The sequence below is a fragment of the Neophocaena asiaeorientalis genome, unplaced genomic scaffold (assembly GCF_003031525.2).
Source record: "Neophocaena asiaeorientalis asiaeorientalis breed wild unplaced genomic scaffold, Neophocaena_asiaeorientalis_V1.1 scaffold110, whole genome shotgun sequence".
NCBI classification, from domain to species: Eukaryota; Metazoa; Chordata; class Mammalia; order Artiodactyla; family Phocoenidae; genus Neophocaena; species Neophocaena asiaeorientalis.
In genome coordinates, this window is record NW_020175053.1 from 4,399,962 (window position 1) to 4,415,507 (window position 15,546).

At 44.8% G+C, this 15,546-nt stretch overlaps 1 protein-coding gene across 1 annotated transcript in view; it reads right to left on the reverse strand.

Moving 5' to 3' along the window:
- Positions 1-15,546, reverse strand: part of PIEZO2 (piezo type mechanosensitive ion channel component 2) — a 338,761-nt gene that overhangs the window by 277,227 nt on the left and 45,988 nt on the right. The window contains exon 2 of the mRNA XM_024763891.1: positions 125-220. Within this exon, the coding sequence (XP_024619659.1) occupies positions 125-220 (96 nt within the window). The remainder of the gene's footprint in view (positions 1-124; positions 221-15,546) is intronic.

A 15,546-nucleotide genomic window follows, 5' to 3' on the forward strand; every position in this document is an offset into this window, starting at 1 on the left:
CTCTACTGCTGAGACGTGTGACCCTGCTCCCCACTGGACCGGCATCTCTCCCATCAGATAACGACAGCCCCGGGGAGCCCCCAGACACACTCAGCTGTGGTACAGAGCAGCAAAGGTCTCTTACCTTGCATGGTGGCTTTGGTTGGTTCTGAGAACAGGGGGATGAGCAGAAGGTAGATGAGGTAGACGAAGGAGAGCCCATTGTACCGGAACGCACAGGCTGCGGGGGGAGAAGAGGGGAGAGGCGTTAGTGACGGACAGCCTTAGGCGTCACGGCATCAGGCGGCATCTCTGGAGCAGATCTTCAAGTAGGGAGGAAAAACGGAGCATCCATTCTGTGCCCATCATTACTTGGAGCGCGATGAGAAACGGGAATTAAAACGCACGGTCCCTGCTCTTAGAACCCAACCAAGAGGGCAGCATCAGCGTACCTGATTGAAGGCAGGCCCAAAATACGTCACAAAGTAAGCTGGGCAAACTAAAATTGCTATGGAAACATAGGCAACGGGGCTGTGAGGGTTTGAGGCGTTCGCCTAAGGCTGTGGATGGAAGAAGAGGTGAGACTGAAGGGGAAGAAAAGAAAAGAAAAGATTTGCCAAATGCTCTGTGGCCGGGCCTGACCCCAGTTATCTGATTAGTCCCCTTCTGATAAGGAAGGCTCCCAGGCCCAGAGACTCACCCACTCCCTGGGTGCTCCCAGCGAGGAGGTGGCGGAGACAAAACTAAACTCAGGCCCCAAGTCTACGCTTCTTGCTCTGCGTATCTCGTCTTAAAGGGAGCACGGCAGGTCGGAGATGTGCTCCTTCCCTCCCCAAGCTCCCCTTCCTCATCTATGAAATGGGTCTAATAACCGTCTCTGACTCAGAGGCTTACGACGAGGAGCGAAGGTTTAAACACTTGGCCAGAGTCTTAGACCCAGGAAGCCCTCAAAAACACGAGCAACTGTGGTGAGGATCCTCGTTACCAGACAGGGAGAGGGTGGTGTGCAGCATCCATGTGGAAAGAAAATGAGCGCCTTATAGCAATTAAAAATAAACTTATTGGATGAATAAAGAAAGGCTAGGGAGGGAGAAGGAGTAAGTATGCATGTGTGGATGAGATCAGTTTAACGGATTCACAGGATGGAGAAATGTTGGAACAAAAGTTAGTCAGAGGGGCTTCCCTGGTGGTGCAGTGGTTGAGAGTCCACCTGCTGATGCAGGGGACACAGGTTCGTGCCCCGGTCCAGGAAGATCCCACATGCCGCAGAGCGGCTGGGCCCGTGAGCCATGGCCACTGAGCCTGCGCTCCGCAACGGGAGGGGCCACAACAGTGAGAGGCCCGTGTACCGCAAAAAAAAAAAAGTTAGTCGGAGAGAAAGTGGAGAGAACGTGGAGCTGAAAGAACTAGTCCCTGACCATCTGGATTCGGAGAAAACATTTCAGAAAGAGTAATCTAAGACTGCACGTGGGTTGGACTGGTGGGCCGGGAAACTTCAGTGTTGCAGCAACAAGGTGTAACTGGTGCAGAAACAACAGAACTTAAGAAGCAGTACGTGAAATAAAAAGGCATTTGGTACAATAAATATGGAGAGATGTGAAGAGAAATTACACAAAAGTGACTCCAAGGATCGCGACCGCGGCGATAAGGATTCCTGCCGTGGAGGAAAATAAGACATTTAAGGAGAAGGTGGTAAGTTTACCTTTAGACACATGCATGGAATCCAACTGTGGGACTCAGCCCTGATGGAAACAGTCAAGGGACAGTGTGGGCAGGATCGCTGCTCAGTGGCCCCAGAGGGAAGTGGAGATGGGCCCTGAGCAGAGGGGTGAGCGGGCAGGACAAGAGGGGATGGACTCTCTGAAGGCCACAGCAACAAGGGGAGGCAGCTGCCTACATGGGGGACCAGGGGGGTGAGATGGGGAAGGGAAAATGGGCAGGTACGGAAGAAAAAGTCAGCAGAAAATTGAGGACAGATAGGAGAAAAACCGGGGAAGTCCATTTTCACAAGAAAAGTTTTCATGGAAGAAGTTTACTACAACAGAGAGAGGGGCTGGTCATTTGATCATCTGTGAGGGTGTCCAGGACAGCCTCCAGAAAGGGATGCAGACCCAGCAGGGGGATGGGAGTTGAGAGATGGAAGCACAAGGGGAACATCACCAGGAGCAGGAAACAAGAAGGCTGTGCAGGGGCTCACAAGGCCACAGAGGGCTGAGCTGGGGAGACACAGCACGGGCAAGGGCTGGGTGCTCCTGCCTGCAGAGTCAGAGCGCCTGGGACCTGGGGACAGACCAGAGTGGGATGCACATGGCATTAGGAGATGGGGTCCCAGCTGCTGGTGGCTTCCTTTGGACAATGATAGGCAAGCAGGGTACAGTGAGGGGTGCTGTGGGGGGAGGAAGGCATCAACAGAAGTGCTTTTTCATCCCGCGTGGGTCGTGCACATGACGGTAGCTTTGTTTACCACCATGGCCACTCCCAACCTCCTTTATGAAAGACCCAAAGCAGGAAGAAACTTCCACACTATCACCGGACAGGAAAATGTATAAATGAGGCAGAATAAAAGAGCAAGAACCCATGTTTGGACTGTCTTTCTAGCTATTTTTTTCTGTCTCTTACTTCTCATCCAGAGTTGACGTTCCTTAACAACCCAAAAGACATTTGGTTATTCATCCAGTCACTAAATATTTTTTGAGCACATACTATGTCCTTGGGACTGACCGGCATCCCTTCACTTTCAGGAGGGGGGATGTACGGTGAACCATAAGCACAATAGAAGATTGCAAGCCATGCTGGGAGACGAGCACCCAGTAAACAAGAACTCGGGGGTGGGGAGTGGCAAGGGGGACAGGGCCCTGGGGTGGAGGAGGCAGCCGCTGCATCCCTGAGGAGCACCGCAGGAGGCGAGATCCAAGCCCTGAGGTGAGGCGGTGAGGGGGCGACCAGCCACCCCATGAGCAGCAGGCCACGTGGCGGCAAAGCCCCCAGCCTGTCTGACTATCCCTGGCCCGCGGTGGCCCAGGCAGTCCTGGATGGGGCCAGGTCACATGGGCCTTAGGAGGGATCAGAGGACTCAGTGTCCACTCTGCGACATCGACTAAGTGATAGATCTCACCCTCCATCAAGGTTGCAGCCTGGCTCCTGCCTGGGCCTGCAGCTCCCTGTCCCACCGACATACATCCTGCCCTTCCAAGCGGCTGCCCGGCTGAACAGCCCTGCACTGTGCTGCTTCTGGCCTCAAGGGCTCGAAGGCACTGGACCACCTTCCTGCATCCAGCCTGTTCCTGCTCTGCTCCAGTGTTTCCTCCCCCAAACCAGGTGCCTTCCTTCTGCTGGGGGCACCTCTCCCAGAGCTCTTCTCATCCAGGGTCACGGGCATTTGTCCATGTGTCTGTGACCATCTCTGTTACCTCCAGGGCCCGGGGGACAGGAGGTTCTCAGGCTCACAAAAGGAATAGACAGGAATAAGTGAGTGAAATGGAATGAAAGCCACGAGGGTGCCTGAAAAGGAAACCAGGGTAACAAGGCTACAGCCTTCCCAATAGCATCAAAACACCACCACTGGCACTGCCCCAAATAAAATTTCATCAAGTGGAATGTCGCTTTGATTTTAGCCTTGGGCTTTTTAATGTTAATGCACATCGTGCAGCAAAATTACCTAATTCTGTGTATTTCTGGGTAAAGAGAAAACTAGAGCTTACTTGTAGGACGGTATCACTTTAAAGAGTGTGCCCAGGGCGTGTGTCTGCTGTGAGTTCATGTCAGTATCAGCTCACAGGAACACCGCCCCGTGTCAAGCCCTAACTGTGCATTAACTCGCTCTCTCACCACCCTCCTTTCACAGACCCTGTTTTTACTCTCTCTCTCTACACATGACAAAGCAGCAGGAGTAGGAAGCACAGCAAGTGGCCGGGCTGAGATTGGAGCCTGGGAGCTCGTCCTGAGCCTGCGCCTCCGTCCGGAAGCCTGGCGGCCTCACCTGCCTGACCCGTCCCCGGGTAACTGTCAGGGGCTCAGGGGGCCAGAACCTTCTCTCCACAGGATGCCTGTCGCTGTTTCAGTTTTATAACTTCGTTCTGTAAGGTTTCATATAATACACAGTGGAAATGTGTAAACTTAGGAAATTCCCAATGACTAACTTTGCAGGGGGTAGAAGGGAGACCACTCTTGGGTTCTCAGGGCAGAACCTTTAGTTACCATTATTTATAACAAAGTCCCAAATGCTTAAAGAGAAGCAAGGACGACCCAGGGTGGTAGGGAGCCTCTAAATGGTCCCTGTGTGTGATCCCCTGCTCCTGAGTGTGGGCTGGACCCAGGGGCTCCCTGCCAGTGACCAGATAGCTCTTGGTGGCTTCTACCGTGGGTGCCCCTTGGTCCCTGAGTGGAGCCAGCCGCCAGGCTACAAGTTGTCCTGAGGAGAGGCCCGGAGGGAAGGAGCCACGGTCTCCAGCCAGCAGCCAGCAGCCAGCCCGCACCAGCCAACGGCCACACAAGTGAGCCTGCAAGCGAGTCCCCCAGAGACGGCAGCCTGACCAGCCTTGACTGCAGCCCGTGAGAGCCTGAGCCGGAGGCACGGGCTGAACCTCCCCAGATTCCCGACTCCCAGAAACTCCGCAGCAGGGTTTGTTGCTTTAAGCTGCTAAGTGTTTGGGTAATTTGTATATAGCAACAGATGACTAATACCCAACCTTTTCACACACACACACACACACACACACACACACACAAAATCAAGCCACTTCTAAAAATCCACCTTCGTTTATTTTTGTCTAAAATTATCCAGTTTGATTGATGACAGTGGCCTAATTGCTGGATTTTCTGCTTTATTTTATGTGTGAAGTTGCTACCCAGGAGCCACCCGAGCTTATGGGGACTCTGAATGCCATATCTAAGTGCATTACCCACCTAGAGCAAAATATGCCTTTGAACTTGTCAGTAAGGCACATTCGAGCTAGAAAAGCCTCAGGAGGCAAAGAGCAATGATCCTTTATCCAGGGTAATATTGTCTTGGTCTAGGACCTGGAGTCCCAGAGCACAGCCCTGCTCCTATAAAAAGCTATCAGATGCTGGTACCCATGCCTCTCGTGGGCCGTCCAGGCTCCTGGACCTCTGTCCCCTGCCTCAAGGATTTTATTGTCGACAGGACAATTTTTTTACAGATCAAGGTGTTCTAAGGAAAAAGCTTCTTCACTTTAGCCAAGAATGCACTATCTTTTCCACTATTTCTATCTGGTTTTAACCATCCAAAATTATATGGAAATTTCCCTCAAAGGATGACAACAGGAACTTCCCCAAAAGACCTTGCCAGGACTAGAGAGCTCACAATTAGAAACTGGGAGATAAGTCATCAAGTGAAGAGCATTATAAACATACGTGCTGCCGTGTGAACTGTGAACAACTGGACTGATCTCATTAACACATTTCATTTTCTAGAGGTGAAAACTCATAGGCAGTTTAGGAAAAACTCTGCAAGTGGGAGAAACGATTGATGTGACTTTGACAGCTTAGAGTTTAATCAATATAGAAAGGGGAAAGTCTCTTGCAAATAGGAAATTTTTAAGATGGCCGCGTAACATTTATAAAAATACTTGTGTTGCAATACACGTGTACGAGTTTCCCATGTATTACATGATGACGAAGAGGTTTATTATGGGAGTTTATTAACTCCCATAATAGTTGAAGGTAATAATCTTAATTATGTTATTAAAGGTAAGTGCCCTCAGAGCTGAATGTTTTAGCAAAAACGTGTCCCCTCTTCCTCCACACCGTTCAGCAAAGCCAAAGAGCCCCTCACCATGAATGGCCTGCGAAAAAACAAAGCTTAAATGTTTAGAACCTCCATTTCAACTAAGTACATTCTAAACACTCTTTATGACCTCAGAATGCTTTATTTATTTTAACAGTTGCCAGAACAGTAGATACACATTATTCAGAATAAGCAACTTCAGTACCAAGAGACAAGATAGTCAGTTCAGTGATTCTAGAATTATTTTGTGTTTACACTTTCCTTCTGTGCTCTGAATCAATCGATGGCTTTTAAAAGGATGGTGATTTTTATAAAAATAGTAATAACAAGAGAAGCAGCTGCAAAATACTTACAATGCAGCAGAAAAACAAAACAAAACAAAACAAAAACCCAACACTTGCAGATTTTTCCTAAGGAAGCAAAACCATCAAAGAAATGAGAGACAGGAAAGGCTGCTAAGTCACCTCACCCATTGTCTGTGTAAATTATTTCCCCCAGGACACACTCCTGTGTTTTACATCCGGTGAAACTTATATATGTTTCACGTGGTGATGCTTTAGGCAGCCGACAGGCAAGACAAGATTACTCCCTTCTTTCTTCCTGTATCTCTGACCTCCATATCCAAGATTACTCCCTTCTTTCTTCCTGTATCTCTGACCTCCATATCCAGCGGAGGTCCTGTGCCAAGTGCTCCCTTCAGAAAGTTGCAAAAATTAGTTCTTCAAGAAAGAGGACACCAGATGATCCCTCCCACTACAGTTCAGAAAGGCAGACATCTGCCCACACACTCTTACCATGAAGCGCCTGCCCTATGCTCCCCACGCCAACAGGAGTGTGTTCACACATGTGGGACACAGAGGAGAACAGAAATATTCATCAAATAAGAAACACACATGTTAGAAACGGTCCCTGTATCTTAACACTACTTTTTTATCCAGAGATGTATGAAAGCTGACTTTGCTCCAGGGAGTCTGTCAGTCAACACTGAATCCATCAGTCACGTGTTTCTGACACTTCAAAAAACAGAAATCTCTCATCACATCAAAGAAACGGTAATTATGTGGTGAAGGTGTTAGCTAAGCTGCAGAGGTAATCATTTTGCAATATACAGATGTATCAAATCAATACACAAACTTACACAATGTTACATGTCAACTGTATCTCAATGAATCTGGGAAAAATATATATTGGGTGTTAATTTCATTATAGAAGTTAGTTAAAAGAATGTAATTTTGGAGTAAAGCCTCCAGGAAAACAGGACTTTTACAGGGAATAGAACTTAGAATCAAACTGTTTTAGCAGAAAATCATAACCATTACTCAGTTTACTAAACATTTTAAGGAATCTAAGGAAAAATCAGGTGAAAGCATCTTATTTGTAGAGGATAAAAAGCCTTTGGTCTGAGAGTGTGGGCTGGACCCAGGGGCTCCCTGCCAGTGACCAGATAGCTCTTGGTGGCTTCTACCGTGGGTGCCCCTTGGTCCCTGAGTGGAGCCAGCCGCCAGGCTACAAGTTGTCCTGAGGAGAGGCCCGGAGGGAAGGAGCCACGGTCTCCAGCCAGCAGCCAGCAGCCAGCCCGCACCAGCCAACGGCCACACAAGTGAGCCTGCAAGCGAGTCCCCCAGAGACGGCAGCCTGACCAGCCTTGACTGCAGCCCGTGAGAGCCTGAGCCGGAGGCACGGGCTGAACCTCCCCAGATTCCCGACTCCCAGAAACTCCGCAGCAGGGTTTGTTGCTTTAAGCTGCTAAGTGTTTGGGTAATTTGTATATAGCAACAGATGACTAATACCCAACCTTTTCACACACACACACACACACACACACACACACACAAAATCAAGCCACTTCTAAAAATCCACCTTCGTTTATTTTTGTCTAAAATTATCCAGTTTGATTGATGACAGTGGCCTAATTGCTGGATTTTCTGCTTTATTTTATGTGTGAAGTTGCTACCCAGGAGCCACCCGAGCTTATGGGGACTCTGAATGCCATATCTAAGTGCATTACCCACCTAGAGCAAAATATGCCTTTGAACTTGTCAGTAAGGCACATTCGAGCTAGAAAAGCCTCAGGAGGCAAAGAGCAATGATCCTTTATCCAGGGTAATATTGTCTTGGTCTAGGACCTGGAGTCCCAGAGCACAGCCCTGCTCCTATAAAAAGCTATCAGATGCTGGTACCCATGCCTCTCGTGGGCCGTCCAGGCTCCTGGACCTCTGTCCCCTGCCTCAAGGATTTTATTGTCGACAGGACAATTTTTTTACAGATCAAGGTGTTCTAAGGAAAAAGCTTCTTCACTTTAGCCAAGAATGCACTATCTTTTCCACTATTTCTATCTGGTTTTAACCATCCAAAATTATATGGAAATTTCCCTCAAAGGATGACAACAGGAACTTCCCCAAAAGACCTTGCCAGGACTAGAGAGCTCACAATTAGAAACTGGGAGATAAGTCATCAAGTGAAGAGCATTATAAACATACGTGCTGCCGTGTGAACTGTGAACAACTGGACTGATCTCATTAACACATTTCATTTTCTAGAGGTGAAAACTCATAGGCAGTTTAGGAAAAACTCTGCAAGTGGGAGAAACGATTGATGTGACTTTGACAGCTTAGAGTTTAATCAATATAGAAAGGGGAAAGTCTCTTGCAAATAGGAAATTTTTAAGATGGCCGCGTAACATTTATAAAAATACTTGTGTTGCAATACACGTGTACGAGTTTCCCATGTATTACATGATGACGAAGAGGTTTATTATGGGAGTTTATTAACTCCCATAATAGTTGAAGGTAATAATCTTAATTATGTTATTAAAGGTAAGTGCCCTCAGAGCTGAATGTTTTAGCAAAAACGTGTCCCCTCTTCCTCCACACCGTTCAGCAAAGCCAAAGAGCCCCTCACCATGAATGGCCTGCGAAAAAACAAAGCTTAAATGTTTAGAACCTCCATTTCAACTAAGTACATTCTAAACACTCTTTATGACCTCAGAATGCTTTATTTATTTTAACAGTTGCCAGAACAGTAGATACACATTATTCAGAATAAGCAACTTCAGTACCAAGAGACAAGATAGTCAGTTCAGTGATTCTAGAATTATTTTGTGTTTACACTTTCCTTCTGTGCTCTGAATCAATCGATGGCTTTTAAAAGGATGGTGATTTTTATAAAAATAGTAATAACAAGAGAAGCAGCTGCAAAATACTTACAATGCAGCAGAAAAACAAAACAAAACAAAACAAAAACCCAACACTTGCAGATTTTTCCTAAGGAAGCAAAACCATCAAAGAAATGAGAGACAGGAAAGGCTGCTAAGTCACCTCACCCATTGTCTGTGTAAATTATTTCCCCCAGGACACACTCCTGTGTTTTACATCCGGTGAAACTTATATATGTTTCACGTGGTGATGCTTTAGGCAGCCGACAGGCAAGACAAGATTACTCCCTTCTTTCTTCCTGTATCTCTGACCTCCATATCCAAGATTACTCCCTTCTTTCTTCCTGTATCTCTGACCTCCATATCCAGCGGAGGTCCTGTGCCAAGTGCTCCCTTCAGAAAGTTGCAAAAATTAGTTCTTCAAGAAAGAGGACACCAGATGATCCCTCCCACTACAGTTCAGAAAGGCAGACATCTGCCCACACACTCTTACCATGAAGCGCCTGCCCTATGCTCCCCACGCCAACAGGAGTGTGTTCACACATGTGGGACACAGAGGAGAACAGAAATATTCATCAAATAAGAAACACACATGTTAGAAACGGTCCCTGTATCTTAACACTACTTTTTTATCCAGAGATGTATGAAAGCTGACTTTGCTCCAGGGAGTCTGTCAGTCAACACTGAATCCATCAGTCACGTGTTTCTGACACTTCAAAAAACAGAAATCTCTCATCACATCAAAGAAACGGTAATTATGTGGTGAAGGTGTTAGCTAAGCTGCAGAGGTAATCATTTTGCAATATACAGATGTATCAAATCAATACACAAACTTACACAATGTTACATGTCAACTGTATCTCAATGAATCTGGGAAAAATATATATTGGGTGTTAATTTCATTATAGAAGTTAGTTAAAAGAATGTAATTTTGGAGTAAAGCCTCCAGGAAAACAGGACTTTTACAGGGAATAGAACTTAGAATCAAACTGTTTTAGCAGAAAATCATAACCATTACTCAGTTTACTAAACATTTTAAGGAATCTAAGGAAAAATCAGGTGAAAGCATCTTATTTGTAGAGGATAAAAAGCCTTTGGTCTGAGTTTTCTACTTTTTTTCCAAACAACCTGGGGTACAATCTGTAAAATATAGGTTGAACCAGATGGTCACTAAAACCTTAGCTTAGTGTGATTTTTTTTAGCCACATGAGTTTAAAACTTTGTTGCCTTTTTAATTATTTTAAAAGGGTAGGATTCTCTTTTCTATTTTAATTAATTTAATATATACCTGATCGAATATTATCAACAGTATTAAAAGTCTGAGTTTTGTAAACTCATCCTGATTGATTGTGTGCTTGGCAGAAAATAAATTTTAAAGAAAGAATACAGTGCTAACTCTTTCCTCCTTTAAAAATATCTTTTAATACGTCATTCACAATTTTACAAAGTATTCATAGAAAGTGGTCATATTTAAAATGCAAATCCCATGCTCAAGCTTGACCTGGCGACCTGATCCAGAGAGTAATAGCACAGACTGTCTCTCGTGATTGCAATGAGGAAATAAAGCTTTTGTGCTAATACATCATTCCTTAAGCTTTCTGAACACTTATATTAGAAATCAGATCTATTTCACTCTGAGTATGAAGAGCCCTGCATTTAAATCCAGAGCTCCTACGCTTCCTCAAAATAAAACTTGCTCTCTTACTACTGTGATGAATAAGAGATTAGGCTGGGCAAGTGAACGCAGAGAATGGTCAAGCATTAAAACTGTTTCTTCACCTACCCATCATAGTAGCTCTTTTTTAATCTCTTGAAGAGGAGAGTTAGTGTTTGTGGACGGGGACACCGAGAGTCACTTAGCTCTGTGTCTCTGTATTTACTGATTTCTGCAGATATCACTCATCATGCTTTATATACACATTTATTCTCATGTGAGAAAGGTACCTTTTAACTTAGTAGTCTCAACCCACTTTTATGTAATTCAACAATTTATAACTGGACCACTATACCTCTCTACTATTCTATTACTAGCAGAATGTAGATTCATCTCTTAATTTTTTAATTATTAATTGCAATTAAGATTTAATCTATCAAGATTATATCTATTTAGTCTATAAACATTAAATTATTAATCTTTAAGAATTTAAAACTTATTCTCCTCAGTAAAATTTTTAAAGAGAGCTGATGATCCCTCATGTTTAATTTTATACTAACTTCACTTTATTCATTCTATCTCATTTTTAATTAACACTACTTTTCTGTAATTTTCCCAAAAGTTAACTTATCTTCCTAATATATACAAATTCTATTGGACTACCAATTCACTATATATAGTTGGATTTTTACATGATTGGTCCTCTGAAAAACCGAAGAGAAGTGCTTAGAACCCTAATAAGACAGCAAAGCTCCTTACTGGATTTCTGGTTACTTAGATTTTTCATGCCAAGTCCGATTCACAAGTTTACCATCTACAAGATGCAGCAAGATTTCAAGTTTGGAAAGTTACTCCTCCATTTATGTTGCTCTCAGTATGTCTAAACTATTCGGATGAACCATTGAATTTGATGGCTTCATATAAGAAAAACAGTCAAATATTAGGGAGTTCATACCATTCAATCGGAAATAAATTGGGACTGGCTTACTGGACTGCATTACGAGTAGAGACTAAATGTCGTTTTCACTTCAGAAATAAGAGAAATCTGCTGCAATGCCATTCTATCCCCTGATGTTCAAGGGCCTCCCACATGCTGGTCCCTGAGCAGTCTGAGACAGCTATAGAAAAGGAGACGCCGGGGCTGGAGAATATATGTGTATGTACATGTGTATGTAGGCTCATGTAGGCGGCATGGCTTTTAATAACAGGATTAATTTACTGGCTGCCACAGTTTCCTTCTTTCAAGTACTCAGTAAAATTAGATTTTTTTGCAGCCTTTCACTGTAGGCTTCAGAATATTCTATATTATTCTTGGCAGCATCCTCCCTGCACTGGTGTGTGCATTAGCATGAAAAGAAGTCGGTTTAGCTGCCGACCATGAAGTCCTACTTCTTCCATCCTTAGCACACAATGCGGCCTCACACAGTATCTCGTTTAACAACTAATATGGCTGAAAACTGATTAAAAAGGACTGTTTTTTAGGTTGATAAATTTATTTTGACATCCAGCCTGCTTCTTCCTAGGAACACCCTCTTCCCTGACATATACGGAGCCAGCGCTATTGCCTTCAAATATTTCTGGTGCCAGAGAAATAGACACACCTCTTATGGCATGAATTCAGCCCTCAGCTCTGTCTGGGGTTTATGCTTCTGATACCATAGTGATGAAGAGCAGCCTCTGACCACAGTGTGAAATCCTCACTCCCAGAACAATGTCCAAAATAGCGAGGAATTGGACTCACACCTCAAAATCAGCTTCTCCACCAGATCTGCTTGGGCTGTAACTCAGACTCACAGCCTTTGACTTTGCATTCAGTCCTTTCCTCATCATTCTGAATGCTAATCCCACTCAAAGTACGTGTAGCTGAGGATGGAGTGGGGCACCACACACTCCTGGTGGTGGACAAACCACAGGGACATTCAGGGCATCCCACCCAGCTTCATCCCATCCCCAGCTGCCTCTGCCTTCTGATCTCTCTCACCGCCCTTCTTTTCAATACACACTACATCCTCTAAAATTAAGGTAATTTAAGACCACCAGTGGGATGCTCTATTTGGAGAATTAATTATTCCAGGAATATGTTTAAGCTTACGATACGTGCTTTCATCAGCTCATGGCCTTGACCCATGAGAGAGCGTTTGATTTTTGGTCAATAAATGAAGAAGTTTTGGATCTCCTAAATTTCCAAGCATAGATGACCTTTCCTGACCTATGCCCTGGATTTACTAGATGACCCATAATGTGTCAGAACTTTCCCCAAAGTCCTCAAAGTGAGACTGTTTTGTTATCCTAGTCTATCTCCAAAAAGTAGGCATGACTCATGAGCCCTTCTGAGGCTAAGCTGGATGGCTCCTATCAAAACTCTGTCGAGGCTGGGTTACCTCCACAAATGTCATCGCTAGGTCACTCGGTCAGTTTTCACGGGGACAAGGAGGATGCAGAACCCTTCCACTCTTGGCCTGTGCCCAGGAACAGCTCAGACAACAATGCACGTCCTTAGACACACACCCCCTTTTACCCAAACCCACCACTAGCCATTCCCCAAGTGCATGTCCCCAAGTGCATGTTCAGCCACGTCGGAACACAGACTCCCTCCTGTTCATTCCTCTGTTTCCAGTTTCTATGCCCATTTCTAATCACAGTAAGCAGTCAATAAATACTTACTGAAAGAGTAACTAAATCCCTGTCTCTTTCTTCGCCAACCCGTAATGTCCTCTACCCAACCATGCCTCCCAAATCCCGAAGCATCCTTCAAGCTCACTCAAACGTCTGTCTCCTCCCACAGAATGCCCTCATCACCCAATAAGATGTAATCTTCTCTGAATAAAAGAGCACGCCTGTCTAGCAATAAGGGAATAATTCAGTAAGGACTGCCACACCAGGAACTCTGTGCCACATTCACAAAGAATGGCCGCTTCTCATGTGCACAGACATTGAAAGATGTTCACCAAACAATCCGTCAAAACCTAGGTTACAGAACTGGACACAATACGACAGGTCCACGAGCTTGATATTTACAATATTCAACCAGTGTTCCCATTTTCAGGAAACTAAGGCTCACAAAGGATATGTAATTTGTCCAAGGTCAAGGCGAAACTGGCATTTAACCCCTCCGCTCTGCCAGCCCCCTCTGCACACAGAAAACATCTGGAAGAATATATCAGACCGTTAACCTCTGGGAAGAGGAACTGAAGGAGGGAAAACAGTGGCTTTTTATCTAATAATGTTAAATTTTCTTATAAAAGGTATGTGTACATTTTGTATTTTAAAATAAAATCAAATTTAAGGCATAGTAATCTCTTCCATTTCTGAACACCCATCACATTTTGGCTCCATCACTCTTATGACTTGGCTCCACGTGGTCTTGTAGTACCTCACCCTGTAAGCATGTCACCTTCTTGACTGGACCGTAAGCCCCCTAAGAGCAGGGCTGTGCCTTCGCTGTCTTCGGGTGCCTAGTAGAGTACCTCTCACATTACAATCACATGACAATGGTGCAGAATGAAGAAAGGAATGAAAGGCGGGACTTCCGTTGCCCTTAGAGATGGAGGGATCTGAGAAAAGCTGTCGTATCTGACTAGTGGTGTAAATATTCAGTGCTTTTCACCAAACAGATGACTCTGCAATGTTCAATCTGGCTCACATAATGACATGGCTACAACAATATTCAAAAGGGATGAAACAAAAGTATCTGTTGGAAAAATAATATTTGGGTAATAACTTCCACTTTGGCGTCCAGGAAGAGGCAAGAAACAAGAGAGCTTCCCGAATCATGAACCTTTTCTGTCACAATGAAGTCACACTTCAGGGAGCTTCTCTTGGAAGAAAAAGTTAAACTCCAAGTCTTAACCACTTTTTCCCTCCAAGTGGATTCAATGCAAATTCTACGTCACCACAAGAAGTTCTATGAGGCTTTGGGCAGCTTTGGGGAGTGAAAGGACATTTATTAACCTTATATACCGCACAAAGAAAATGAGCAAATACACTTTCAGTGTCCAGCTTTAGCAAAAATTGAACCTCATAGCCTGACCTCTTCTTGGTGGCAACTAAGAGGAAATCAAAATGTGAATCTCAATAGAGCTGCATTGGACAAATCCAGTAATACAACGAGCTTCAACTTCCCGTCACAGAAAAGGAATTATGCCAGGTGTAGTTTGTTAATATTATTAGAGGCTGGTTGAATCAGCAGTGCTTAAATAACAGGTGGGATGAGCTGAAAGGATTTTGCAGACGTCCTAAGCCATCCTGGGGCCACTTCTCCACTGGCGGGGCACAGCTCCCAGCTGGGACAGCACTAACCAGGCGTGATCTAGGGGTGAGGCTAGATGCCCCCTTGGGTCTGGAGATAAAGGGCTGGGAGCAAAAGGTTTCCAGTTGACCCCTTTAAATCCAACATGCCCTCAGGACCTCCAGTGTTTTCTTCCATTTCTCCTTTAGTTAAAAATGGGGAGGAACCTCTCAAAACCAAATTCAACGATCTGGCGTAAATCACAACATCATGGCCAACAACCAAGTAACATCCACCCATCTCATCAGTAAGAACTAAAACGTCACATGAACAGGTAGCCAGCAGCCAAAGGAAGGGGAATCGAGATCACAAGTGCTGATATTCTTTGGGAAAGGACACCATTCTGAGGTGATTCTGAATTTCTAAGTTGACTGGCCCTTCCTTGGCACAAATGAATCCTAAAGAGCAGATAACTCTCTTTTTTTTCCTCAGAAAAAGAACTAAAGTTGGCTGTTGTTGTATTTTCTCAGCTCTCATCTGGAACATGTTAATTTTCGAAGCAGGCTGCCCAGAAATACAACCTGGAAAGGAAAGGACAGCAAACTCCAGCCTTCTTCTTCTTACTCATTTTCTTTAGAAATACACCCCTGGGGCCCCCAAAACTCCTCTCCCGGAGGCCTCTTCCAGACTGCAATAATCGGGCCATTTCAAAGGAAAAAGAGCACAATTCGGTCCTAGCAAATTATATCAAACACATAAGTCAGGAGGTAGGAATGTCAAAACAC